Below are 27,438 nucleotides of genomic sequence, written 5' to 3'. Positions count from 1 at the left end.
TCCAAAGTTTTTGCATCACGTATTAATATACAGGGTGTCCCTGAAATCGACGTCAAACAGGCACCAGATGATCGGCAAGGTTCCAAATGTTATCAGAAAAATATAAAAAAAAATCTAAGTCCTACAGTTTTTAAATTACAGTGACTTATGTGTTATCCACGAAAAAGTACACCCTGTGCCAGTCTTTTGACTCTTGTTGCTACAAATCTTTATTTTTTCGTCTGCAGTCTTCCTTACATTATCCTGAATAGTGCTCCAGTAATATGGAATCATAAATTCTTAGTCAACTGCTTTAGATTGGAAAACATTGTTAGTTTTAGAGGAACCAAATACTCTGAATAAAATTTTCACCTTACTTTAAGTGACTGTACTGAATAAATTATGTATGGCGCTAGTAGTGGCAAATTTCACCAAAGTTGGCACATTTAATAAGGATTATAAAATGGTATATATAGCACTTTGCAATTTATTTCTTAAATTCGACACGAGATTGATTTATGAACTTACTAATATTTCTTCTAATGTACTCAAATCATATTACGTTACAACCTCGTATGCACTAGACATCACTTTGCACGCGATTTGTTATCATCATGTTGAAAATCAGCGAGGATCTCTTGTCAAACAACATTGTCTGTCTACTCATGATTTTTGAATTTATGATTCCATATTACTGGAGCACTATTTAGGATAATGTAAGGAAGACTGCAGACGTAAAAATAAAGATTTGTAGCAACAAGAGTCAAAAGACTGGCACAGGGTGTACTTTATCGTGGATAACACATAAGTCACTGTAATTTAAAAACTGTAGGACTTCGATTTTTTTTATATTTTTCTGATAACAGTTGGAACCTTGCTGATCATTTAGTGCCCGTTGGACGTCGATTTCCCGGACACCCTGTATAGATGCTACAAACGACTACACGAGTAATTGTTATTTATTACCTCGACACCTCCAAGGCATGCCACCGGTACTTCCAGCGGTATTCGTTCACCATTACTAGAGTTCATGTGAGTAATCCTTTCCTTATCATCGAAATCGACAATATATACTGCGTCGAAAATACTTGGCAGATGTGGCTGGAATAAATTAAAACATAGTAATCAATAGGATAATATAAACATTGCAGTGTTTTTATTTATAAATGTAAAAGTATCTCTGCATCTGTGCTTCCATTAAAACTTTAAACCATTTCTATAATTCTACATTTCAACAGATATATTCATGAGGAGGGAGAGGATTTCTATTGGTAATTATAATTAACTTTCTTACTTGTATGGAATGAGGATCAGAAGCCTGCCCAAGAATTTCAAGCAGCACTGGATCTGATACGAAGAAGAACCTGGGGAAAATGAGTCTCTTGGTCTCCAGGTAGCCCGTGAGCGACTTCTGGCAAGCCTCCAGCTGCTCGTACAGGTGCGGCAGCAGCTGCTTCAGCGTGTCGTCCGAGGTGCACGTCTCCACGCAGTTCACTATGTCTCGCGCGCGATACATTATTTTCACGTAGGTCTTATCGATACCCTGGTAACATAACATTTTTATTCACGACACCTTTCTTTACTGTTTCCTGCTAAATAAAATAAAAATTATAATACTAGTTACATACCGCAAATCGCTTAGCCTCAGCCGGTAGCTGCTTGGCAATATCTCCGCCAACAAATACCGCTTCCAGATACATCCATAAATTCTGGACTTGAAGCCATTTCTCCAAGATCTCACTGGTACTCACCAGTTTATTTATCCATAACAATATGTCTCTCTTGAACGGAGCGTTATATCTAAAATGTTTATATGTATATACGATATAGGTATGCGGCTAACGTGGTTAATTTAAGTACCTATAAATGTTAACTTTTATATTAAATTATTCGTATCAAATATAGGCCTCGCAAAGTTAGGAGCAGAGGGAGAGTGGCTTGGTTTTCCTTAAATGGACTGATTCTGACTTGTTCTCGATTACTTACGTTTGTTACTCCCAAATAAATCAGTTAAATGAAAGTATGTAGCAAAATATTTATAGATCAATAAACACCTATTTGCTATGTAACTAGTTGTTCTTAAAACATTTATTACCGGTTAGAAGCTAATGAATTGAGAATCATCAATGAATCTTCAAGTAGAGTTATAATTTCCAAAGTTTCTGCGGCTTTAATTAATAGTTCGCCTCTGTTCTTGAAATTAGCGAATGATAGGTCAACCACCGCCCAGTCTACTGTTACTTGTTTCAATTTAGCTTCTATGTCCTTCTCCTTTACGGCACTTATACATATGTCCTATAAAACATCAACAACTAGAACATTTAATACTAAACTACTAAACTCCGTAATAATAAAAGGCTTATTAAGATTATTTTGCATTATCACTGAATCTTTACTTACATACATCATGTGACTAAGTGCCTAGTACAAAGTTTAATATGATAATCTACAAATAAACGACACTAACTTCAACATCTTCCTTATACTTCAAAAGAGGCGCCTCCATCACGTTTGCCAGAGTAAAAGCCTCAGATTCCACATCCAACACACAGTCTGAAATATAAACTCATATTTAATTTAAGTACATAATAAAATAAAATAAACATTTAAGTAAAATAACTTATTTTTCACATAAAAAATTAAATGTTTGCTTTACTCATAAGTTTTTCTAATCTCCTCCAATGTCGGTCTTTCATAGACTTGTCAGCCATTAATTCCAGTAAAGGACAAGTTTGATTAAAGTCATCAATTTTGTTCTTTAGATCAATAAACGCTGGCCAGTCCTTCATACCTCGCGGTAATTTTCGGCATCTGTATACAAGAGAGAAGTTACATAAACAACTAGCAAACCCGGCGAACTCCGTTTCGCCACGAATGATTTGCCCTCTTTTCCTTTTCTTTTGAAATTTTTCCTAAATTTTCTTTGCTACAAACCTCACGGAGCCCGAGACCTTTCCAACGAATGCAAAACCGTGGAAATCGGTTCGTGCGTTCAGGAGTTATAGCGTCAGGAAGGAAAACCCGACTTATTTTTATATAATAGATGAAGGTAAAGCATTTTTTTTCCTTTCTGACAAAATGAAATGATTCTTTATTTTTCTGTAAAGAGGCTACAAAAGAGCACTTTTACACGTCAAAAATAATAAAAAAAATCTAGATTAGGTCGGCATTTCCTAACGGATTACATTTGATAAGAAATGCCGAAACAAACTCAGAGCTTTCTCTTTTAAAGTCATACTATGACATACCTTGGAGCCCACTTTGCAGCTTAAAGACGAAAACTAAAGCTGACTATGTTATTACGTTTATGTATTTTATAACTCAACATGTATCTGACATGAAATCAACGACTTTACCTGAGATCAAACTCTGCCAATTGTGTTACAATTTGTTCAATTTGTATTTCCACCCAGGGCGTTTCAAAATAGCCATCGATAGAATTCATTACAGCTAAATACAAGCTGTACCTGTTTATGCGAAAAACAAAAATATTTTAAACACAAATAACAATAAAAAAGACTGCCTCTTTACAGTGGCATTGCGTGCCGTAGTATGCCTCTGCCTACCCCTTCGGAGATAAAAAGACGTGACGCTACGTTATATTACAATAAAAAAATCGATTAACCACAACTTTGGCATACAACTTACAATTTGTTCAACAGATTGAATTCTTTCTTCTTCTGGTGTAATATCGGATAGTCTTTCACTTCCATACCGAATAACTTTTCACCACTGGAGTACATTTCAAATCTCCTCCATAGTTCATCGAATCGTGATTGGAACATGATTACTCTGTAATAAGATTTTTTAGTAAGAGTCGACTAACTGACTATCTTAAATTTTGACAGAAACTCTAAAGAACGAATATCAGACATCGATCATAGTCGATTTTGGATTGAGATCGGTTATTGAAATCGACAATAATTGAGTACCTACATATTTAACAGAAACTGATTAAGTGTCGGTTCATATCTGACGTAGTCGCGTATCATCGATCGCGTAACGACAGAACAGACAAATGTATAGAAAAACAATTGACCGTTCACACTCGACCAATGATACGTCAGTACTACCGATGTTGTGCTCACCGTATTTTACGTCAGATATAAACCGACCCTAGATGCTAGAACTTACCTGTCACTAGCTTCTCTGGCTGTTAGACCCGGAGTCAAGGGTCCAAACTGGTCAAAATCAGCGTCAAACTTAAGGACGTCCTCTAAGAACGTGGCGACTCCCTCAGTTAATTCACTTTGAAGTGGACCTTGCATGTCTACTATTTTTTGTTGTACTTGCTGGGACTAAAAGAACAGTAAAACAGTTTTAATGTAGTCCTAAATTATCTGCATTTATTACCTACAATTTATTATGTTCTAGCTGATTCCCGCGAGTTCGGTCGCGTGGATTACGGACACATAACACCCTCAAAAGACTAAGGTCTTTTGAGGTGTACATTAGCTACCTACCAATAAAAGACCCGTCAAAATCAAAGACAAACATTGTAAATATTCATATGCATGTAGTAAAAAGCAGTTATTTCGATATTCCAAGCAGGCAATCCAAATTTATTTATCAGTAAGAAGAAAAAATAACATTAAATAAGGTAATATTAAAGACAAAATAGAAAAGCAATAAAGGAAAGAATGAGTTTCTGCAAATGGTAAAAAGTTGGTCACACATACAGTCAATAACATATTCTGGAAAGCGTAGCGTAATCCATACACCATATCCGAATCCTCTTTAGGCACATCGATACTGAACTGATTAAACGTAGCGTAGCATTCTTCGATCAAGTCGAGTTCCATGTCCATGCTAAAACATTAATAAATTATCCGTGGGATAAAAAAATAGTAGGTATATGTTATTCAAAACTATAGTCTACCGGTCTACCCATATTCCAAATGCTATCCCGATCCATTCAGCCGTTTAACACATACACACAAATTCACAAACGTTCACATTAATAACATTAGTAACATCATGTGTGCTATTATAAAGACTTGTTTTATAACTTGATATAGTACAAGAGCCAATTTACTATAATAAGAGTATTATTAAAGAAAATATTGCTCGTACCTTATAAATTCTTCTCTAATAAGTTCAAGGCACAACATAGCCACTCTGACGTCATCTAGATCTTTAATTCTCTTGTTCATTGTTTTCATACGGTCGTTAATAAACTGTTGCAGCTTGACTACTCTCTCTTTGTACGCTTGACAGAGTAACTTGCCCAAGATCCTCTTCCATTCAATTGATTCCAAATGTAAGCCCAGTTTTATGTTATCTGCAAGAAAGTAAGCAAAATAATTTGAGACTTGTCAATTCGAAATTTCTATCTTTCCTCCGCACAAAAGCAAGACATTTATTTCCATAGCATTATCAAAGATTTAAAATTGACGATAAAGGTACGCGTCCACAGGCCGTCATACGGAATGCGTACGATGCGTGCGATTCGTACGTTGCGGACGTGGAAGCTTACCTTCACACGTAAATAGAGACAATTAAAAAAGAAAATATACAATTATTTAATGAATAACCAAAAAGTAGACAGATACCCATATTAATTTGAATGGAACCGATAATGTGCCGTTGGGGTAAGGCCAGTACTTCCTCAGTCTGTCCCTCGTACTTGTGCAACATGTCCTTCACTATAATATTCATGGGATTTGTATCCACAAAATCTTGCACTTGCTGGACTCTGTCTTCCGCCCATAAATGGGAGAATCTTCCATAACTCTATAAAAAATTAAACACATTGTCAGATAAAAAGAAGATATTCTATAAATATAGCCATAATCATTGAGTACATAGCCATCCAAGGCCTTACTCAAGATCTCAAATACGTACATATAAGAAATCGTAATTGGTTCTACTGTTGAGAAAAGGAAGGAGGAATCGACATCTAATGGAAACATACCTTCAATAGCTTTTCTATATCTGGTTTGTACATGAACATCATTCCTTGCAACGCCATCACGGACCTGACGATGTCCTTGTGCTCCGACACCATTCGGAAATAACTTCGGATTCCAGTAACATTGGACCCCGACCGAGATCCTATAAATATTAATTAAACGCATATTGCTGAGAATACAATAATTTGGCTCAAAATGAAAAACTTTTAATTATTTAGTCTCACACTCATCAATACCCAAGGGGACGGTGGGGGGGCAAAAGTGACCGGCGCGGAGGATTTGCTTTCAACAGTTACTAGTTTATAAGAAGCGATAACCTATTATAAACTATTTACATTTATCTCTTACTTAGTAGTTAAAGGAATGTTTACTTTGAAAATAGAGAAATAACACATGAAATAAAATATATTTTAAAATATAAATAGCAAAAACACGGTGGCAACACGGACGCACGGACGGAGACAACGTAAAAATATCACGACAATGAAAATAACGCAAAAATGTATGAAGGTATTCTACCTGTCGAGCTTCGTGTAGCTATTAATGACGTCCCGGCCATCCGTTCCTTCTTTATTTGTTCTTGTTGCCCCCACGTAAACACATACCGATGGACATCCATTACACAATTCAATACCACCTAACAACAACAATTAATAAAGTGATCAAATTGAATAACTAAATAAAAATACTCATCATCATCAGCCGAGAGACGTCCACTGCTGAACAAAGGCCTTCCCCTAAGTCCTCCACGTAGAACGACAAGCCGCCACCTGCATCCACTGGCACTAAATAAAATAATAACCATGACATTTTTGTTGCCATACCTGTGAAAATGATGTCTGTATCTCCTCCAAAGTAGGTTTTATCGATATCTTTGGTATTTGTAAATACATATTTGTCAACATTAGCGGTTTTAGTTTTTTCTGTTCTTCTGGATCAATAGTCATAGTCAGGAAGCTGTGTAAAAGTATAAAGTAAACATATTTTTGGCAAATATAAAATGATTGAAATTTGTTGACGAATGCTTCTTTTAAGATGTAATGAACGATATTTACATAAACACTGAGCAGTAAGTTACAGTAGCGTAGAGCTCGTAGCTAAATTTCAGTGTTAAGCCGCGCCTTAGCCACTGCCAAAAACTATTTTTTTCCTTTTTAAAGTTTATTTCATAACTTATTAATACATTTATTACTTATTAGTTACCTCGATACAGAAGCTCTTCGTCTTAGCAAGTCGAGACTTTGTCGCGTGCATTTAATTAATGCTTCGACACATTTCGTAGCAAAATACGCAAACAATTCATTACATTCGTTGATCGTGTGATTTACATCGTACCGATCTGGGTTTTCAATCTCATTGAACACTGAAATAAACAATATAAGCTACAGTGTATTTAACAATTGTAAAATTGCAAGGATCTTGAAAGGTTTGTAGCAATAGTTTATAGTTCTTTTTCAATTTTATTACGATATCGTCATTAAAATCTATTATATATGTGTAGGGCGGCCGTAGTGGAGAGGGAAGAGGTTGTCACGATCAATGAACGGGAGCTGATTTATGTCACCAATTAGCAGGACCTCCTTGGCTAAAGTTATTCGGGCGGCCATCACCACGGCTCCAAAGTGGTTCATAAGAGCCTCGTCTACCATTAGTCGAGTGCAGCTCTCTCGCCCCTTCAAGCCGTTTACTAAGATGGACGCCATTGTTCGAACCCTAGATTTGACTAGTAGTCCCCCAAATCGACAAGATAGTTTGCCTCTGAGGCCCTACACATATCACACCCATAAGTCAGGAGTTGCTGTGTACCCACAGGAATCAGATGGACGTGGCCTATGCTCTCAACACAGTTTACAGTGGCATATACTCGTCCAGGTCGGGCGTGAGATCCCTCGAGACAAAAAGATTCTCGGGAGCGATGATCCCAAAATCACTCCCCGACACCTTATACCTGGTACACACCCAGGCAGAAAAGGAATCCCTTAAGAACCAGGGATACGGGTCGGGCGAGGGATCACGCATCCTCACTATACACGAGGCTCAGGGACTTTCGTCCGCGAAGGTGGTAGTTGTGAACACAGCAACAAAGAGGCAAAAAATTCATGATAGCGTACCACATGCAGTAGTTGCAATTTCGCGTCACACACATAGTTGCATCTACTACACGGACAACTGTGATGACGCGATAAGTAAATTGATCAGAAGGGCTGCTGAAGAGAGCGACCATGGGATTATGGACTACAACCTGAAAATGGCCATCAAACACAGAGACGCGGCAGTTGTGGGGGCGAGAAATGTTCCTCGGACTAAAATAAAAATTTATATAGCGGGAGGTAATGTGTATGCGGAAAACGTAAATAAGAATATAATTATATAATTGGTAACTCTTTGACTTCTGTAAGCTCTGTTGAAGTCAGCCCACCCGACAGGGGTTGAGGCGTCACGCTCACATAAATGTCCTACAGTCGGTGGCGCTGTGTGTTGGGTTGTTCCGTTCCCAACAAAATGGTTGACCGGATCAATTGCTGACACACACGTCATACTCGTGAACGAGTGCCTTCTGCTGGGGCAGGTCGGCTCTCCCAGCGCGCTGGTGGACTGACTTGGCAGAGCCGCCGGTAAATTTAATTTAGTTGATTAAAAAAAGAAAACAAATATGTTAATCGTAAGTATTTTTGTAGTTAAATTTTAATAGTTGTGGTTAATTGTAGTGTGTAAGGTAGATACCATATTGATAAGATTTATTGTAAAAAGAAAAACAAATTGTATGACAAGGGCACGGACCAAGAGTCCGTGGAGAACAAAAGTAAATAAACATATTAAAAAAAAAAAAAAACCTATTATATAAAAATAAGTCAGGTTTTCCTTCCTGACGTTATAACTCCAGAACGCACGAACTGATTTCTACGGTTTTGCATTCGTTAGAAAGGTCACGGGCTCTGTGAGGTTTATAGCTAAGAAAATTCAGGAAAATTTTAAGAGAAAAGTAGGAAAACAGGGGGAAGTCATTGGTGGCGAAACGAAGTTTGCCTGGTTTGCTAGTGTACTATAAAAAATGTCTTACCTGAATCTTCCGCGCTCACCCTTGTCGCTGAGGTCACTTGTTTCAATGCTTTTTCTAAGTCCAACCTAGATATTGTATTGTAATAGTATTTAATATTAGTATATAATGAAGTATAGATTAATTATGATAACATAACAATAAAACTAACTATCATGATCCCCATTACATTTAGATTAAAATGTTCAACGGGCCTCTGCGAGTTGGCTTCGGCCCCTCGTACGCCTTCCAAAGGGACCCCGTGGTCCCATGATATGTAGAGAACAAACTACTAGGTACTTGTTTTTATACAGACCATTTATCTTTTAAATCTCTTATTTGCTTAGAAGGTACACTGTCCAAAAACTTGTGTACGAGTTCGATAACTGCTACTTCTGCATTCCACGACTTTTGTTGAATCTCCGAAGCTAACGAAAATACACATTTTTGTTTCAACCGAGTTGATTTTTATTAAAAAACCAACATGTCTAAAAAGCTATCTACCATAAAATTTTACTCGAAAGTGTGATTATTTCTTATATTTATTATTGTCATATTAAGTTGGTATAAATAATCACCTATTTCGTCACGTCTCAAAAGATTCTCTTCGTAGAACACTGCAGGATCTACAGCTTCTTCGGGCAAATAAACGAGCACAGCTTTCGTTATTGATCTTAAAATGGCATCAATTCGTGCCTCTTTCATATCTACTACCTGTGGAGAAAAGACAAAATAAAACTAGTGAGCGGATAGACACGTTCTGAATCTAATCGTGGCTGGATGTGTCGAGCTAAAGATCAACCGACAAGATACGCTATTGTAGAGGCGTATGTCTAACAGTGGACGGCAACGAACTAATGAATACATTCACACAATATTACCTCTTTTACAAATAAATCTACTTCGGTAAGCACTTTCTCTATATGTTCACAATACGCAGGTATTTCTAAAGAAGTCCAGGTTATCGTAGAAAATCCAGGTTGGAAAGCATTTTCTAATTTGATGAGTTGAGCACGTAGCAGCGGTTGGTACAGCTTGGGCATACTCCTGTGGTAACAATTACATAAAATTTTGCTTAAAATGAACATACAATTAAAATTATCACTTCGACGCCGGGTAACAACTTTCATCTATATTAACCTACAATAACTAATTATACTCAAATGTGTACCTTCGTATTTGGTTGTTCCTGTCAACCAAATATTTTACTCTTTCATAGTTTCCGAGGATTTTATCTTTACAAAACGCCACAATTTGAGCCCCATCCGGTACACCTACAATTTTATATAATATACAAACATACATATAATTTTGACATTTCCTCACATTTTAAGCGGACCCGACAGACGTTGTCGGATCCAATGTAAAAGATTCCAAAATCATCAACTACTAATAAATTAAAAAACATTGTCCAGCGGACAAAATTGTGAATCTAAACCATTCTCAGATCCCCTTGAACACACACAAAATATTTCATCAAAATCGGTCCAGTCGTTTAAGAGAAGTTCAGTGACATACACACTTACAGAAGAATTATACATATAAAGATTTTTAATAGAATAAGTAATCCGTACTTAGTCCCAGTTGCCACATGTATTCGATCTCTCTGATACACTCTGGTATGTAAATACTGAAGTTTATTATATACATATTGGTTTGCGGGTGACGGATCAGCAGAGGAGCGATTAAGCCGAGTCGTACCTAAAATATAATAGAATTAAATACTTGTGTAGGAGCAAGAAAATTTACATTACATTTTCCCGGTGCGAGAAGAGGCCTTTGGTCGGAAGTGGCCACGTACTCGTATAGGTTTTGATGTGATGTGATGAAAGAACATTTATAAGTGCTATATGACATCATTTGTATATCGTTTCAGAGTACCTAATTCTAAAATAAATAATGAATTAAATACCTAAACTAAGCTACGGATTTGATAAACAATTACATATTATAATTATACCAATACATTATGTGCAAATATTACCTGCCCTACATTTTCAGCCCAAGCGTAATGATAAATCAATTCGAATTCAGTGAAAACAATTGTCATGACATTGTATAATTTTATGCATCGTTGCGTGTTCTGAAATAATATCAAAATTAGTTCAATTTATCAATAAACTTAAATAATTAATGCTCGTGTAACGAATAATAGAGTCACATACCATATGGTTAATAACTTCGTGATGTTGTTTGAAGACATCCATTGGATAATTAATATTTTTATCATAAAACCTGATCCACATAACTCGGCCAGCTACCGGCGGCATGTTCCTTGGTAACTCAGGCTGCTCTTTTTCTTCATTGTATCTAAAGAAAATTTAAGCTTGTATTGTGTGTTTTCGCGGAAAACCAGAGCTTTGTTTAATCAACAGCAGAGGACACTAGGAGTAACTAGTATATGTATTATTACAAATACATAACATCTTATGTGACAGTTGAATTGTATTTTGAAAATAGTTTTTTTAACTTTTTTTATTTATTGTTTGTAATTCAGTTGCAATTAAATATTGTTGAAATTAAATATATAATTCGAAGACAGAAGATAGATTACGCTGGCTTTAGGAAAAAATCTAGGATTATTTTAGGACACCAACTAACTACTGGTTTGTATAGATCATTATAATATTACCTGTCTCGTAGTGTTTCTATCTCAGCTGTATATGTTCTGATTAAATCATAGTACTGATCTTCGAGATAAAGACATTCTAACTGCAACTTTTCAAATCGAGTTAACAAATGCAATGCTATCTCTGTCGTCGGACATTTGTTCACGCTCTAAAAATAATATAATACAATTAATTTATTGAATATACATACAACAACGAGATACTAAAGTATTATAATTAATACCTTGTTCGCACTACGCTAGTATTGCTCTCGTTCTAGCTCTCTCGATAGAGAGTTATTAAATACTTGCTACTTAGCTTAAATGCTAGCGTAATGCGAACAAAGCATAAGTAGACGCCATGTTAAATTATATAAAACAGTAAGTACATACATTAATCATAAAGTTTTCAAGCAACAGTTCCTGATTGGCCACCGCGTCTTTATATATTTTGAAATCCTTATCAAAATCTGGTCGCCTGTTCAATAAACACTTTTGTTACTTTAGTACTAATTAATGATTGCAATAATTCATTTTACACCTTTCAAACGACAGGTTATAAGTACCCGATTCCACAACAACCCTTAGGCCTCGGCCTCGAATTTTGCGGGCAGCGGGGCGGCGGCGGCGGCGGCGCGGGAGCGGGGCGGCGGCGGCGGACCCGTTCTCGAAACTAGCGGGCAGATCGCGCGGCACTACAGCGGTGTAGTGTTGTGTTCGTGGTTGTGTTGTCGAGATATTTGTTTTTATTAGCGAACGAAATCTTTTTGATTCAAATTTATTCCTAACGCTCGACTTACTGTGGGCAAAAGAAGAAGACTTACTATAGGGCAAGGAAAATAAATGGCGAGTTTTATCGAAATTATGAAGAACAGAGACAAAATCCCGACAAATTCTATGACTACACTAAAATGAGTGTAGAAACTTTTGACTATATTCTTGAAACTATCAAGAGATATTTCAGTTTTTGCTATAGTCTTCAATATTCAGTTCGTTTTTTATTTCTTCCCATAATTGGTTAATTTTTCTTCTATTTTTATGGTTCACATCTTTGCTGTTCCATATGGGTGTCCTCTCAAAGATTGCCGAAATCATTTGCTCTTGCACGTCCGAGGACATTTTGATACGTCACAAAAAAAAATGTAGGTACACAACACTATACTACAATGCAGACGCGCAACACGGGCGGTCACCGCTTGACTGGAGTGCACCGCTCGTTGCCCGCTCCCGCGCCGCTCCGCCGCCGCTGTTTTCGAAAACCGGTCCATTTGATTATACGCATAAGATCCTGCCGCTACCGCGCCGCTGCCGCTGCCGCCCCGCTGCCCGCAAAATTCGAGGCCGAGGCCTTAAATTCCTAACCCCCAAAAGGCTGACAACGCACTTGTGACTTCCTCTGCTGTGCAGCCTTTGGTGTTTCGGGTGTCCATGGGCGGCGGCGATTGCTTACCATCAGGTGATCTGCCTGCTCGTTTACCAGCTTATTCCATAAAAAATACCATGTTAAAGATATAATACAACATACAACCTTTTTGCATTACCGACCTGTGATCTAAAGCATCATAAGTTTTTGACGATATAGTCTTGAACAGTTTATTGAAATTGGCTGCGTAGTCCTCAATCCCTTCCAACGTTGTTTTATTTAACACATAGTATGTTATATAGGTTTGGAATAGATCGATTACCTGTGTTAATTACAACGGTTTTATAGTGATGTAGTAGCTGTTAATGCTATTAACAATTACTATTACCTCCCTGTCTCATTGATATTCTTTGTATATTTTATTACTGGAACCACTGGAGACATTATAATTTTGACTAGCTTTATATATTTCAAAATTCTTTATCTCCTAAGTGTATCTGCAGACAAATGGGTTATTTAGACTAGTCATATTTTGAATATCTTACTTTAGTAATTCTTTTGCGGAAAGTTTCAAATTTTCCGAATATATACATCTCGGAACAATCGAATGGTCTTTCGTCGGCTGCTTCCATCATTTCTTTTTGAGTTTCCGCGTAGCACTCGCGATAGAAGTTGTATAAACTTAAACACAGCTGTAACATTAAACGTTGCATTGTAATGTATTAACAAAAGTTACATGTCCCATAATGTGTATAGGTACAAAATGTTCACATACTTTAGCTTTATAAATAAATTTGAGTTTATCTTGATTCCAAATATTCTTTTTGCCTCCATTAGTAAGAAATTCCATGCACATATTAAGAATCTGGTTAGTTACTTTGACAATTAACGTAGAAATCTGTTTAGTAGTATTATAGTATCTGGATGTAGCAAATATCATACGAATTGTGTACAATAAGCCAGGAATGTATTGTTGCGTTGTGGATGGGTCACACCTGAAAGCAAACATGAAGTAAGTACGTCTGAGACGAGAGACATTATTCCTGTCACCAATCTGGTGTTACAAAGTATTAGAAAAACATAACCTTTGCAGAGGTTTTTATGGTCATAAGAAGTATAAAAGTGGGCCAAGAAGGTCACAGGTAGGAATACACCAGAAACACGCATAGAAAAACATTGTGTTAGTAAATGTTTCTTTCAAAGCGTCTCTCGTCGACTGTATGATACGATTCTACATTAAAAATAATTTATTCGTTTAGTTTTTTAAATTGGTGTAATAAACTAACCTGTACAGTGGTTCGCAATATTTTTCCAAGGCGTATAAATATTTGACATTATCAAAGGCTTCATTGTAGTAATCAGTGACTAGATTATCTAATTGTCGCCATTTCTGCAATGTATACGTGATGTTGTAATGTTATTACACGTCGCATCGGTTGTCGCGCATTCAACTACGAAACTAGTCGACTTACTTCATCGAGCAGTTACATAATTACTTATGCATTACCTTTAAAAGTTTCGATTTTGCACGTATTAATGTGTGTATGTACATCTGTGTAGGTTCGCTCTTGATATGCTCGATTATTGACGTGAAGGTAGTGAGCTGGCGACGCCAGTGATCCAGCTCCGCCAGAGGACCAATATTGGAAGGTTCGCGACGCAGCTGCCGGCTTTGTACTAGCACCTAAACACAAAAAAAAATAACTCAAAAAAATTCACGTCATTTCAGTGCCTTATAGATGTTGTCATAAGTATCAATTTACCATAGTGATTTGCCTGATCCATTGTTTTACATACGAGCATATTTCTTCCAGTACATGTGTTTTGGTTATAGCAAGCTTCATTTTTTCTTCATCAGCTAGTTCATCTTCATACAAATGGTAATTAATTTTGAATCTAGTACAGCAGTCCAAATCAATTTTTGTTTCTAAAAACAAATTATGAAGTTCTTTATCCTAGACCCAAATAACTATCATATCATAGTTTTCAGAACCGTACGATATAACAAAAGATAAATAGAATTATAAATGAATTAGAAATACAACAGTAAAGTAATAAACAAAATTGTAAGATTAATTGATAAACATATTTGAATACAAGTGAACACTCACTAGCAAGGTAATCAACAAACAACATGATCTTGGACTCGTAAGTTTTAATGATGGTAGCACTGTTGGGGTTCGGCGGGTTGATGTCTCCCCAACCCTTACAGACCTTGAGTGCCGGGATATATACACGTGTCATCGTGTGGTATATAGCAGATACAACATTATCCGTTTCTGGATTTACATCGAATACAACGAAGAAATAATCCTGGAATGAATAAAAATGGTACATGGGGTTGGCTTGCGCGGTAAATACCTTCAACAATATAAATATCATGTTACAACGCAACATGCCACAATACAACGCAATGTGATGCTACACGCAACAACTGTTCTATGTGCCTATTTTGGTTAGAGCCAAAATTAATTCTAGAGAATCATGGAGAAATTAAGTTCGATATCATGCGGTATCACAAGTACGCCTTACCCCACGTATTGTCGCAAGTAGGATGTGCCGTTGCTTTGATAGTGGATAACAACCAACCAATCCAAACATAAAGGTTATATGATCACAAAATTAACAACGAAAGAGATTTGAAATAATAATCCCGAATGATGTGAAATAACAGTTTAATTATGTAGGTATAAGGGTGACTCGAGTACCGAACTCAAGACCTCATCATTAAGTATTTAAATATTTTATTAAGAATAATTACGTCTCCTATATTCTTGGAGTCAATAGCTTTCGTCCTGAATCTGTACATAGCAACGCATTTGCCTTCCGTGCCAATAGTTGATGCATCAGATATATACGTCCTGTCCATTTTACCTTTCTGATTGGGTACGAATCGACCAGATTCTGAAAGAGTGATGTAAAGCTTAGTGGTAGTCCAGATGAACTATAAATAAGTATGCGTTCAGAAAAAAATGTTAAGGCCCGTCAACCACTATACCTACTGAGCTATATCGGTTCGGTTCATTACCGAGCTATACTGGAGCTTGGGTGTCTTAAGGCCCGTCCACGACCTCGCCGTAGTAAGCGGCAGCGGCGAGCGCTGCTGCGAGCAGTGTATTATTAAATGTTTGAAGCACGCTATGAGACGCCACTCAAACGCACGTGTTTTTATGCCGAACAACTCGTTACGGCGCAACGCAGCGGTGAGCAGCGGGAATGACTAAAGGGTTAAACGCTCGCCACTAAGACGAAAGTCATGAACGAGCTATTACGGAAGCTTCGGACTCCTTACAGCCCGAAGCTACGAACTTCAGCTCGCAGACGCGAGCTGTTTTAATTCAAGTTCCTAAAGTTGCCCTGGCGAAATCTGCTTACAACGAGCTCAACTCAGATCGCCAGAAACCAACTGCATACTAAATATCCAATTATAATTTACAAGATTTCATTAGACACCTATATATTTTGATTTCTATTGTTTTATTTTTCTTACGTACCTACAATGTATTCATATCGATTTAGTAAAATATTTTAGGAACATTACCCATTTTAACAGGTGGAAGCGACGCGTCACATAGGACTATACAATTCCTGCCACCTTCAGCAATAGCGCTGTCTAATAGTTCTATATGTATATCAGCATCGTAAACACCATCCTGCAAAGTGATAGTGATACCAAAATGATACTTTCTGTAAAAAACCATTTAAAAAAATGTTTGCGAATCTATATTCCCTTCTATTACCCTTACAGGTACTAACAAAAGCGTAGAATGCAGCAGAGGACAAAGTGATAGGATTCAGATAAGTGCCCCCTGTGTTCCATGAACAGATTCACACACATTTTACGAACTGTGTTATGAAGTACCTAAGTACTGAAGCTAATCAGATTTTTATCAGCCTAATGAAGAGCCAGACCTTCTACAGTTTAAATAAAACATAACTTCAGTTAAAATAGTACCTATTGTTCTTATGTGAACATTTATGTGGTTCAGGCAACTTATTACTCTTATTAGACGGGTACAGGTGACCACTCTAAGACTTACCAAGACATAGTCATTTGGTTTATTCAACATAACACCACAATTCTCTAGTAAATATCTGTGCTGTTGCTTGAGTCCACCCATACGATTATTACGAGCTTCTTTAGCTTTGGCCTACAAACAAAACAATTTTAACAATATACCTTTTTAATATATTTGATAAATAAAACAAATTATCTAGTGATCAACTTTATTTACTTGCTTGTCTTTATAAGATTCGTGAGCTAAAGCCAACGTGCTCATTGATAATCTGCTCCTCTTTTGAATGCCTGCTATACGAGCACTGACGTCAAGAATAGCTTCCAAGGCAGTCTTGTCCACTTCGATCCGTTCTCCATCTGTGAACGACATCCTTCGGATTGACGACATCTTATGTGACAGCGTTCGAGCGACCTCAGCAATCTTCCTTTTAGTAAACGATATATCATCTCCCATTTCCTCATCACGCTGGTCCACGGGAGGTGCTTCAGGGGCTTCTTCTGGAGGTACTACTGTGGTAACTGTTGGTTTAGTTTCTGCTTCAGGTTTAGTTTCTGCTTCTGGTTTAGTTTCTGCTTCTGGAGCAGGTGCACCTTCAGGTGGTACTTCATTTCCTTCCATTATCTTCTAAATACAAAACTATTTTCGTATTCCCTAATAAATATAAAAATATTTTTCTACCAAGTTACACACAAGTCAAACAATACAAATAAAATTACAAGATGATGTCATTTCAAATCAAAATTTAAATAGAATTACGTTCTGCCAGTATTATAGTTACGGAACACAAAGGTAAAGTATTTAATAGTGCGTAAACTTTTTTGGTAATATGTATTCGTTTATTATGATCCTAAAACAACTAAAATGCTTTTAATACACTGGGTTTGGAAGGTTAGATTGAACTGGATTTAAACTTTATCACATCATCATCATACGTCATATTGTCAGAAATACAAAATAACAAAAATCACGATTTATTTACGTACATTAATGGAGAAAAGCTCTACCTAGTTTCAAGTCACAGGGGGACTCTTCATCATGAGCAGCGTGCACAGACGCTGCGCCGCGCCGTCTCGAAGGCATTAGACTGCTGAACTTTTCTCCATTAATTTATTTGAGTAAACCATGATTTTTAAATTAATAAATATCTTAATAAAATGCATTCGTGTCGAGTAACTTAAAAATAAAAACATATTTAGAAATTCTTAGAAATGGTTTATTAAAAAATCCCAAACAAGCACACATAGTTTATTAACGAAAAGGTAAATAATATTATTGCACCATGCCAATTTTATAACAAATCACTTGATATCACACAACATAGCAACTCCTCTTAGTATCCAGTGGTCCGGGTTTTTAATAGTGGGCAACCAAAGCGGCGTTATGAAAGTCAAATCAGTACGCACTGGCTTCTTATACACCGGACACTGAAAAACGAGAAAAATTGATAGAAATGATTGAAAAATATACAAGTATTAAATAGCTGCGCGACGTTAGCCGCGTCGTGTGTCACGCAATGCTGCTCATGAATATGAGCTATTCGTGTGGCTTGAAACTAGTCGTGTTCCTCGACAAATTGTTATGTAAGTAAGCCGATAAATGTATTACTTAATTTAGTATGACTCACAAACGTTACAATATAAAAAAAATAATAATAATGGACGGCAAACCAACCTGATAAAGTTTCGGGTCCTTTGGCGCTGTGGAATTAATCGCATATACGTGTACTACGGGCAAAGCAGTGTACACTATCTTTAGAGTGGATTCACACAAACGCATGTTACGGCGGTCCCAACCTGCGCCATCTAAGTACATGCCGTGGACATATATTCCTTCCTGAAAGTGACAATATAATGAATGAGGTAATAAATACTTCTAAAGTTAATCAAAATTTCATCTCACCGGAGGTGGAGCCTTTACTTCTTCATAAGTAAATTTAGTAACATCATTGTGTAAGGTGACCATGTCAAGAGCCCAGCCTTTGTGGGCTCGAGTTACTTCCTGACGCATGGCGGTCAAAAATCCTACGATAGTAGAAAAATTTAATATGGATCATGTTTTATAAATAAGCTATGTACATGTATATGGATTAAGGAAGCATAAGAATTATTTATTTATTTTTACCTTGAGGGTTGAAGAAACCAGTCATCCAGAAAGAATTTGGTCTATTTTGAAAGCACCAATTTGAAAATTGTATCGTTCTCTCCAAAAATTCAGTAAACCAAAAGCCTAATGTTGACGACGACCATGAACTTTTCAACCAAATATTTGGTACTTTTGCGTCATAAATATTGTCTAATGAATCTCGAAGTGCCTATAACAACACAATATTAATGTAAATTAGTAAATAGGTAATCGAAACTTACATGAAGAATTATAAAGATAAAACCATTGTTACCTCATTCATTATTATAGTTCCATCAATAGCGAGCAACAGGTCCTTTAGTGTCGTTCTTACTAGGTTGATAACTTTCTGCATCCTATCAATTTCTTGCCTCAAAAATATCACCATTGAATTAAGTATCCCATACATTCTTAACCTACAAAGAAAATTGATTACTTATCTGGCATAATATTACATTTTTCTAAATACGAACTAAATAATTTACCTGATTATTACTTCATGTGGATCAAAGTTCGGTGGGATTTTGTCTAGCATTTCTTTAGCCTGTCTGTATACCGAGGCCTCGCGTGTTTCTCCAGCTTCTCCACTTGCTTCCTTCGGTTGTATGGATAATATTGTATCTACAAGTTCCAGAGTAGTGTTACGCTGGTACCTATAAGTAAAAACTATGTAGTAATTATAGTTGTAAAATAAAGGATCAAATAAAAAAATACGTCAAACTTAAACTAACGTGATGTCTGCGTTGGTGTGCAGGCCGTACACTTGAGGGGGATCCACAGTTTTCATTGTCTCAAGAACCTCAAGGTACTCGGATATATTTTTAAATTTAAGCATGCCATATCCTTTGTAGAATTGAAAGTCATCGTTAAAAAGTTGATCTGAGAACAAAACCTTACAGAAGGTTACCAGTAGTCGCGTATCGTAGTCATCAGTCACTCTCCCGCCGTATTGGACCGCTGATACCATATAACTGAAACATATCGTCTTTATGTGAATACAAATCAATATTTATTGCGAGACGCAGATATGATAGCGCCACTTACCGCACAGTTGTCCAGCTAACAGGTTGCCCCTGCTCTAGTGAATCCAAATGGTTTTGCACAAACATACAAGAGGACAACCAGTCAGCAGAATTAAACTCGTAGGGAATATTCCACCCGAGAGGACCGAACTTCCGTCTCTCTTGCACCACCGTGTGTAAGAATGAGATGGTGTAGATCAAAGGCAAATAGAAGGGACTGTCGCTGTAGTCAAGGAAGTCCTGACTCATCGCATCATAGGTCCTCATGAGACCTGCTTTTATACCTACAACATTTTTAAGTACAGTAGAAGCTCCTTATTCGCGCTTCCTTCATTCGCGGTTTCACTATTCGCGGATTGAAAAATTGCGACCCAATTCCCATATTCGCGGTCTAAAATTTCTTTATTCGCGGATTGAATCGAAATATTGGTGCGTAATCTAAAAAAATACATTCGCTATCCTTTGTCAACGCGTCAGTAGAAGGATAAAAACATAAAATAGACCTTATTACAGCTACGTCTAGATTGTGACTTCTGCCTAAACCTAGTGTGACCTAAACCTGATGATAATAATATTATCATCAGGCAATCTGTATGATCAGAAAGTTCAATTAAACATTTTTTTATCTACTATTTGCTTCTTAATTCCGTCATCTAGGAACGTATCCCCTATAACCCCATACAAATTACCATTCCATATTCACGGTTTCTGTATTCGCGGCATATTTACGGAACGCATACCCCGCGAATAAGGAGCTTCTACTGTATTACCTTTTAGACTTGGCAATAGCTCAAAAGCCTTCTTATGATGTTGAACTTACCTGAAGGTGGTTCACACGTATATTTAATGGACATTTGCAGAAGAGTAATAGGAAACATTGGGTGCACCTCCGTGGTTATCCAAAGTCTGGGATGATGGAGGTAAGATATTAACGACTTTTTTTTTTAAATTAATAAATATTATTATGACATAAGCAAATTACCTAAAAGTTTCATGAACCTTTTCAGGGTTTTTCTCGAGTTCACTAAATTGTTCCATGATTTCTGTCATATAATCTAACCCTAAGTGACAGTTTTGCAGCAATACCCACAAACCCTTTAAAAAATTGTAAGTTTATTGTTAATATTATTTATATAATGTACATATTACACGAGAGCTCAATGATCACCTCTTTCATTCCACGGTCTATTAGTTTTCTTGCATGAATCTCTTGACCTTGGCCCATTGATATGGATGCACAAATATTCTCCATGCGCTTAGCAGTTATCTCAATAGAAGGTGTTGGATCCGAGCCCATGGCCAAAAATCCAATCAGGGGAACCAGTGGACGAGATTCTAATACCATATTCTAAAAGTAAGATTTGTTTCTATTAAAATAAATTCAAAGTTTTGAACGTATTTCTTATTTGCATCATCAACGAACCTCATAATTGACTATGACTGCTTCAGAGTACCGGGCTCCCATAGAGCTCACAACATACTTCCTGAAATATTTACACAGGGTATTTATAAATACCCAAATAGAAAATGTAAAATAAAATTAATTTCACAAGCCACTTACAAACTTTGTGCGAGTGTCCTGTCAGGACACCAGGCGCGCACCACCAGCAACTTTCTGAACACGTCTAGAGTATTATAGCCATCAGGCAAAGGCTCGTCTTCTGGCGCTTCCTTATCAAACCTTCAAAAAAATATATACCGTAATATAAATAAGACAGTAAACTACATTAACATAAACCGTTACACCACTCACCAAGCCTTCCATCCTCTCTCATTATTACAAACTTGGCTGAGTATCTCTGTAAACTGACGCAGATTGGATAGCTGAACTAAATTCAGCCATGACATGTCGGTTATCCATTTATATGGTTTAGGGGGACAAGTATTAAGATCTAACGCAGCGCCACCTGAGTAATAAATAAAATATATTAGTGTACTTGACACTTAATATTTTTTTATTTACTGCAGTTTATCGTGTTTACCTTTAATGAAAGTTTGAAACTCTTCAAATATAATATATTCCCTCTGCAAGTCTATCTTCAATGTCAATAGTACAGTAAATAAATATTTATGCTTCTCGTAGAAACCTCGGGAGATGAATTTAAACACGTTGTATGTCTGTTTGGTAAAAAATATTTCATATCAAAGAATTTAAAATACATAATAATAATTCACTGCCTATCATCTGTTTTAGGGAGTATTGTTATAAACTTCTTACCAAATAGTCAATTATAAAACCGATTCTGCGTATCGTAATGGGGCTCTGTGGCGAACGCTCCATGGATAGATCGAACAGCTCCAGAAACTGCGCCAGTGAGGTCTGGTACATGTTGCACACGAGAGACATGTTGCAAATGAGGAAATACAGGACAGAGCCACGTGTGGCCACCGGCCGGTACTCCTCGCGAGCCGCGTTTATCTTCATCTCTGTCTCTTTGGCAATATCCAATTTTTCTTTTACCTGGTGTATAAAACGTACAATATTCACAATCAACACCAACCATCAAAATAACAATATAATAACAAAAAGTGATGTTTACGTAGATACAAAAATATGACTATTTGTCCCTGTACCTCTGTAGCAGTTGCTTTGGTGACATTCAGTACTTGGATAAGTGATACATCTTCAACAAGTGAGCCCTCGATTGTGGTCAACTTTTGCAGTAAGTTACTCTCCAGTTCCTGCATCTTACGTCGGTTGGCCGTCACGTCCATTATAAGTTGAGTTCGTTCTGCTTCCAATTCTGCCTTTTCTGTTAAGATCACACGACCTAATAGCTGATCTTCTAGACCTACAATTTCACTATTATTAATAACAAAAAATACATTCACAATCAAATTCTGTAAACAAACCAAAATGTTTTTTTCGCACCTTGTATGGTTACAGTAAAATCTATGATTGACGTCCGTGCTGAAACTTCGGGTGTATACGCAGGATTTGGTAGCTTTGTTGTAATATATATCTTATGACTTAGCATCACATCTATTTCTTTGTCACCGAATTTGACCTAACACACAGATTACAATTATAAACATACTTATTAAGGTGGCCAGTTAGTGCCCCACTCTACAAAAGCCTAGATACACTTACAAGTAGATACAACTAGATACACTTACAAGTAGATACAACAGGATAGTTCATTTGGTAAAGAACTGTGAAATGAGAGCAGAGATTAAAAAAAAAGTACAGCCAAAATAATTAAATCAATTTAGTGATACCAAAGAACCCTTTTCTGTACGATCGACGATAAATTAAATAAAAGAGAATGTCTTCCTGATAAATAAGCATGTAAAATTAGTATTTGCATATCTATACTAATATTATAAAGAGGTAAAGTTTGCAAGTTTGTATGTAATGGGTAATCTCTGGAACTAATGATCTAATCCTAAAAATTTTTTCACTGGTAGAAAGCTACATTATTCTTGAGTGCTATAGCCCATATATAACATGTATATTAACCGAGCAATCACAATTTTTGTCTAGCAAGTCGGACAGAAATAGCTCATAAAACAGAATAGATTACGTGTGTGCGTGATTTAATATCGAATCTTTGTGCTGATCATGGCAAGAAGCCATGAACGTCGTCGTTCACGAGGCCGATCTCAAGGCGTGTCGCGAGACGAGTCCACAGCAGTGAAACCGTATGTAGGTCCGCGCCGTAAATTACGACGGAACCACCGTCGGGAACATGGCGACTCCGAGGAAAGCTCTCATCAGTACCGCCACGAGGTCGTGACCGCCGTCGTTCTACATCTCGATCTCGACATACACACTTACTATGCTGTTTTCTGACTTCGAATAAACTTATCGATATCTATCTAAGAGATATCGATAAGTTTTGGTCAGGTACGACCGAGCTCGATAGACTTATTCTGTTTTTGGTTTCAGAGGTAGATGGGTGTTAGTCGCCCTACAATGGGATAAGTTCCCCACCTATGGCGTTAGTCGCCCAACATACGGGTTAATCCCACCGGGTTAGTCCCGCATAGGCTTTGTCCCGCACAGGCTTTGTCCCGCACAAGCTTTGTCCCGCACAAGTATTGTCCCGCACAAGCATTGTCCCATAAAGGCATAGTCCCGCAAAGGCATAGTTCCGCACAGGCTTTGTCCCGCACAAGCTTTGCCCCGCACAGGCATTGTACCCACACAGGTATTGTCCCGCACAAACTTTGTCTCCCACAGGTATTTGCCCGCACAAGCTTTGTCCCGTACCGGCATCGTCCCGCATCGGCATCGTCCCGCACCGGCATCGTCCCGCACCGGCATCGTCCCGCACCGGCATTGTCCCAATGGCGTTAGTCGCCCAACAATGGTATGTGTTCCCTATCAACAGTGTTAGTCGCATGTGGATGCCTCACTGCGAAGCGTGGATCGCCCAACGGCGGTGATTGGCACCTATATAGCGTTAGTCGCTTTAGTAATGTATAAGGCAATGGTATAAGATGGTTGGGACGCCTACAATCTTATATTATTAGTCATTTTCCTATTTGAGCAAATGAGTGATCCTTGCACGTAAGGGTGTATGTCGAGATCGAGATGTAGAACGACGGCGGTCACGACCTCGTGGCGGTACTGATGAGAGCTTTCCTCGGAGTCGCCATGTTCCCGAGGGTGGTTCCGTCGTGATTTACGGCGCGACCTATATTCGGTTTCACTGCTAGTACCTTATAAGATGATCCTATCTTGATATAATTTCTTTCAAGTATATTATCCAGAACTGGATCTAACTCTTCAGCAACATCTTCTATCAACATTGGTAGACCCAAAGATACGCAGTCTTCTACATGATTTCTGGAATGGGAACAACATTTATACAGGATCAGTCAGCATTAACGTAGTAAACACTATTATGTTGTGCATCTCACCTGAAATATTTGTGGTTTAAAGTAGTGACAATTAATTGGTTAAATTTCTCCATGTTTTTAATCCAATTCTTTCCTTGTGTTTGCGGATCAATTAGTAATGGAAAACGAGCAGCTTTTGTTACAATAATACCGTTCTGTATCGACAGTTCGTCTGTTGGTAATCCGCATAAGTTCCATTCACCAATCTAAACAGATCAAACTTTTGAATTCATTAAGTTTCTAATAAGATAATTTGAAGAAGGTAAATACTTCTAAGACTGATGCTACAAACAGTTCAATCGAATTAATTAATAGTGGAAAATTAAATAACACTTACTGTAGCATTATCTGTAAGTTCACTTGTTATATTTAAATTCATGGTCACAGGTATTTTTCTATTGATCAAATCACCAAGCCAATTGCTTATCAGCAAATTACGAAATTCTTGATTGAAGGGTCCGGAATATGACAAGAATCTGGAAAAAATTGCTCATTACAATTTATTAACTCGAAACGAACTAAGTCCAACCCCGACTGTTACTTTTACCTACCCGATGAGTAGTAGGATATCACCGACCAAACGCTCAATTTCAGACTTAAAGAGCGCAGATTGTTCTGTCCATCGGATGCGTTCTCCGCTAAGACCGTTAATAAGGGCAGAAGCGGCATCCATCTTCTGTTGGCATAGAGCGGCTTCATCCAGTACCACCTGCTTCAGTGCCATAGCCTCGTCGAACTGCCGCTGTACCTCCGCCAACTCACACTGCGAATCAGCAACCAAGCATTATGATGTCTGTGTTTACAAAATGTTTTTGGTTTAAGGACGCACGTACCTCCTTTTCCTCTAGTTCTGCTTCTGCCTCTTCCAGTTCTTTTTTAGCTGCCTGGTATTTGCCTTGCATTATCGCTAAGTTGGCTTTTAGTGGCAGTACGTCCTTATTAACAGCATAAAATTGTGCCATAGCGATTGTCCACGATATTAGACCAGCTACATTACCACAAGCTATCTTTGCAGCATCAAAAGTATATTGACTAAGTTGGAACAATAGTATTTATTATCAAATTAATCTCAGTGTTTTGGAAACAAAAGTCGTATATATCTTGTTAGATATATCTTACCTGTATTTAAAATAAGGTTGTAACAGATCAATCATTTCGGCATTTATTTCATCTTTCGGATAATTCTTCAAGTTGTTTAGGAACCTTACATCAGCCATTACCTGAATCAATACGGTTTTTGTTACATGGAGAAAATTTATACCTATTTTAATGTTGTATACTTATTTTAGCGAAATATTGTACTAAGCAGCAGAGCTAAACTAGAAGCAGATGCTAAAAATTCAATTGACAACAGTCGCTTATTTCTACAATTTCTTATTTCATCATTAATTAATTACCTTTAAAGATTCACTCCACGAAGATGTTAAAAACTGTTTCTCAGGATCTGGTTTTATAGGATCAATACGCTTTCTAAACAAGATAATAACTGCATCCATAATAAGGGTGATGAGATGAGGAGGCTTGCCCAGCTTCCTAACAGTTGCGATGTCAGCAGAATTGATGGTCTGCAATGAGACGTCATGTAAGACTGCTGTTTTCAGAGGAAATAACTATAAGGTATGATTGGGCTGCAAACTACCAGTAGTGCAGCCTCAGCAGCGTCAAGCGCTGGCTTTGCATCTGCCAGCTTTTCCTCAGCGACGGCGGTCTCCGCTGCGATGACAGTGACGAGCTTGACGGCGCGATCCTTTACCTCCAACACCTCGGCCTTTACGACCTCAGCAGCCGCCTGAGTGTCTGCCACGGCCGCTAGAACCTGCAACACTCACACTTAGACTACGTACTATTTTACAACGCCACAACAGACACCAGTAGTTGACACTTGACACAAACCTCTTCTGCTCTCTCTGTAGCTTCATTAATTTCAATTTCTTTTACTTCCAACTCTTTCTTCAAAATATCGACACTGGCTGCTGCCTCCACTAATTTGGAAAGTCCAGTTGTCATTCTAACAATTAAATTTAAAGTAAATTTATTGTATTGAATTGGCTAAATAAAAATTAACATCGATTAAAATACCTACCAAGCAAATATCATTATGTGAAAACATATTTAAAAGAATAATCATCTACAAAAACGGCAACACTTTCATTTGAATGTAAATTATTAACTTTATAGAGATTGTACCGCATGTCTTAGTGGTAGATAAGAACTTACTTTTTCGCCATTTCTGCGATGTATATGTGTTTAGACTTATACAAAGATTTGTAGCCTTCCAAAAAAGATAGGTAAGATTTGGGAGTAACAAAAATAACGATTTATTTACGTACATTAATGGAGAAAAGCTCTACCTAGTTTCAAGTCAGCAAGGGGGACTCTTCATCATGAGCAGCGTACACAGACGCTGCGCCGCGCCGTCTCGAAGGCATTAGACTGCTGAACTTTTCTCCATTAATTTATTTGAGTAAACCATGATTTTTAAATTAATAAATATCTTAATAAAATGCATTCGTGTCGAGTAACTTAAAAATA

The 27,438-nt window shown here is 37.3% G+C and overlaps 2 protein-coding genes across 2 annotated transcripts in view; both read right to left on the bottom strand.

Annotated features, from left to right (window-relative positions):
• LOC118271598 (dynein axonemal heavy chain 8) overlaps window positions 1–17,647 on the bottom strand; it is a 48,273-nt gene extending 30,626 nt beyond the window's left edge. Inside the window, exons 1-37 of the mRNA XM_035587692.2 lie at window positions 17,135–17,647; window positions 16,940–17,050; window positions 16,441–16,552; window positions 15,661–15,803; window positions 15,011–15,212; window positions 14,663–14,826; window positions 14,407–14,583; window positions 14,186–14,289; window positions 13,675–13,894; window positions 13,445–13,591; window positions 13,082–13,221; window positions 11,930–12,014; window positions 11,561–11,706; window positions 11,094–11,238; window positions 10,913–11,011; window positions 10,503–10,629; window positions 10,100–10,202; window positions 9,810–9,975; window positions 9,507–9,642; window positions 9,245–9,356; window positions 8,953–9,017; window positions 7,095–7,254; window positions 6,716–6,848; window positions 6,411–6,528; window positions 5,894–6,033; window positions 5,532–5,712; window positions 5,053–5,260; window positions 4,659–4,788; window positions 4,114–4,277; window positions 3,628–3,771; window positions 3,336–3,446; window positions 2,636–2,790; window positions 2,447–2,532; window positions 2,075–2,274; window positions 1,608–1,779; window positions 1,274–1,522; window positions 946–1,080 (exon numbers count right to left, since the gene is read on the bottom strand). Of these exons, the coding sequence (XP_035443585.1) occupies window positions 946–1,080; window positions 1,274–1,522; window positions 1,608–1,779; window positions 2,075–2,274; window positions 2,447–2,532; window positions 2,636–2,790; window positions 3,336–3,446; window positions 3,628–3,771; window positions 4,114–4,277; window positions 4,659–4,788; window positions 5,053–5,260; window positions 5,532–5,712; window positions 5,894–6,033; window positions 6,411–6,528; window positions 6,716–6,848; window positions 7,095–7,254; window positions 8,953–9,017; window positions 9,245–9,356; window positions 9,507–9,642; window positions 9,810–9,975; window positions 10,100–10,202; window positions 10,503–10,629; window positions 10,913–11,011; window positions 11,094–11,238; window positions 11,561–11,706; window positions 11,930–12,014; window positions 13,082–13,221; window positions 13,445–13,591; window positions 13,675–13,894; window positions 14,186–14,289; window positions 14,407–14,583; window positions 14,663–14,826; window positions 15,011–15,212; window positions 15,661–15,803; window positions 16,441–16,552; window positions 16,940–17,050; window positions 17,135–17,536 (5,592 nt within the window). The 5' untranslated portion in view covers window positions 17,537–17,647. The remainder of the gene's footprint in view (window positions 1–945; window positions 1,081–1,273; window positions 1,523–1,607; window positions 1,780–2,074; window positions 2,275–2,446; window positions 2,533–2,635; window positions 2,791–3,335; window positions 3,447–3,627; window positions 3,772–4,113; window positions 4,278–4,658; window positions 4,789–5,052; window positions 5,261–5,531; window positions 5,713–5,893; window positions 6,034–6,410; window positions 6,529–6,715; window positions 6,849–7,094; window positions 7,255–8,952; window positions 9,018–9,244; window positions 9,357–9,506; window positions 9,643–9,809; window positions 9,976–10,099; window positions 10,203–10,502; window positions 10,630–10,912; window positions 11,012–11,093; window positions 11,239–11,560; window positions 11,707–11,929; window positions 12,015–13,081; window positions 13,222–13,444; window positions 13,592–13,674; window positions 13,895–14,185; window positions 14,290–14,406; window positions 14,584–14,662; window positions 14,827–15,010; window positions 15,213–15,660; window positions 15,804–16,440; window positions 16,553–16,939; window positions 17,051–17,134) is intronic.
• Window positions 17,648–18,156: 509 nt separating this feature from the next.
• LOC126911484 (dynein axonemal heavy chain 8-like) lies at window positions 18,157–27,215 on the bottom strand (the record flags this gene model as incomplete). Its single annotated transcript, XM_050698782.1, has 28 exons — window positions 18,157–18,342; window positions 18,590–18,751; window positions 18,818–18,939; window positions 19,040–19,229; window positions 19,314–19,455; window positions 19,525–19,692; window positions 19,771–20,010; window positions 20,084–20,345; window positions 20,882–20,967; window positions 21,044–21,156; window positions 21,230–21,409; window positions 21,485–21,545; window positions 21,623–21,742; window positions 21,815–21,968; window positions 22,044–22,179; window positions 22,280–22,522; window positions 22,636–22,853; window positions 22,934–23,069; window positions 24,727–24,853; window positions 24,928–25,112; window positions 25,244–25,382; window positions 25,458–25,669; window positions 25,740–25,938; window positions 26,026–26,126; window positions 26,304–26,471; window positions 26,546–26,722; window positions 26,800–26,914; window positions 27,124–27,215. Coding segments are annotated over 28 exons (4,374 nt in total), but the record flags the coding sequence as incomplete, so codon positions are not given.
• Window positions 27,216–27,438: the final 223 nt, after the last annotated feature.

This window comes from Spodoptera frugiperda, chromosome 15 (assembly GCF_023101765.2).
Source record: "Spodoptera frugiperda isolate SF20-4 chromosome 15, AGI-APGP_CSIRO_Sfru_2.0, whole genome shotgun sequence".
Classification (NCBI taxonomy): domain Eukaryota; kingdom Metazoa; phylum Arthropoda; class Insecta; order Lepidoptera; family Noctuidae; genus Spodoptera; species Spodoptera frugiperda.
The sequence above is the reverse complement of the archived record's forward strand: the minus strand, read 5'-3'. Positions and strand labels throughout refer to the sequence as shown.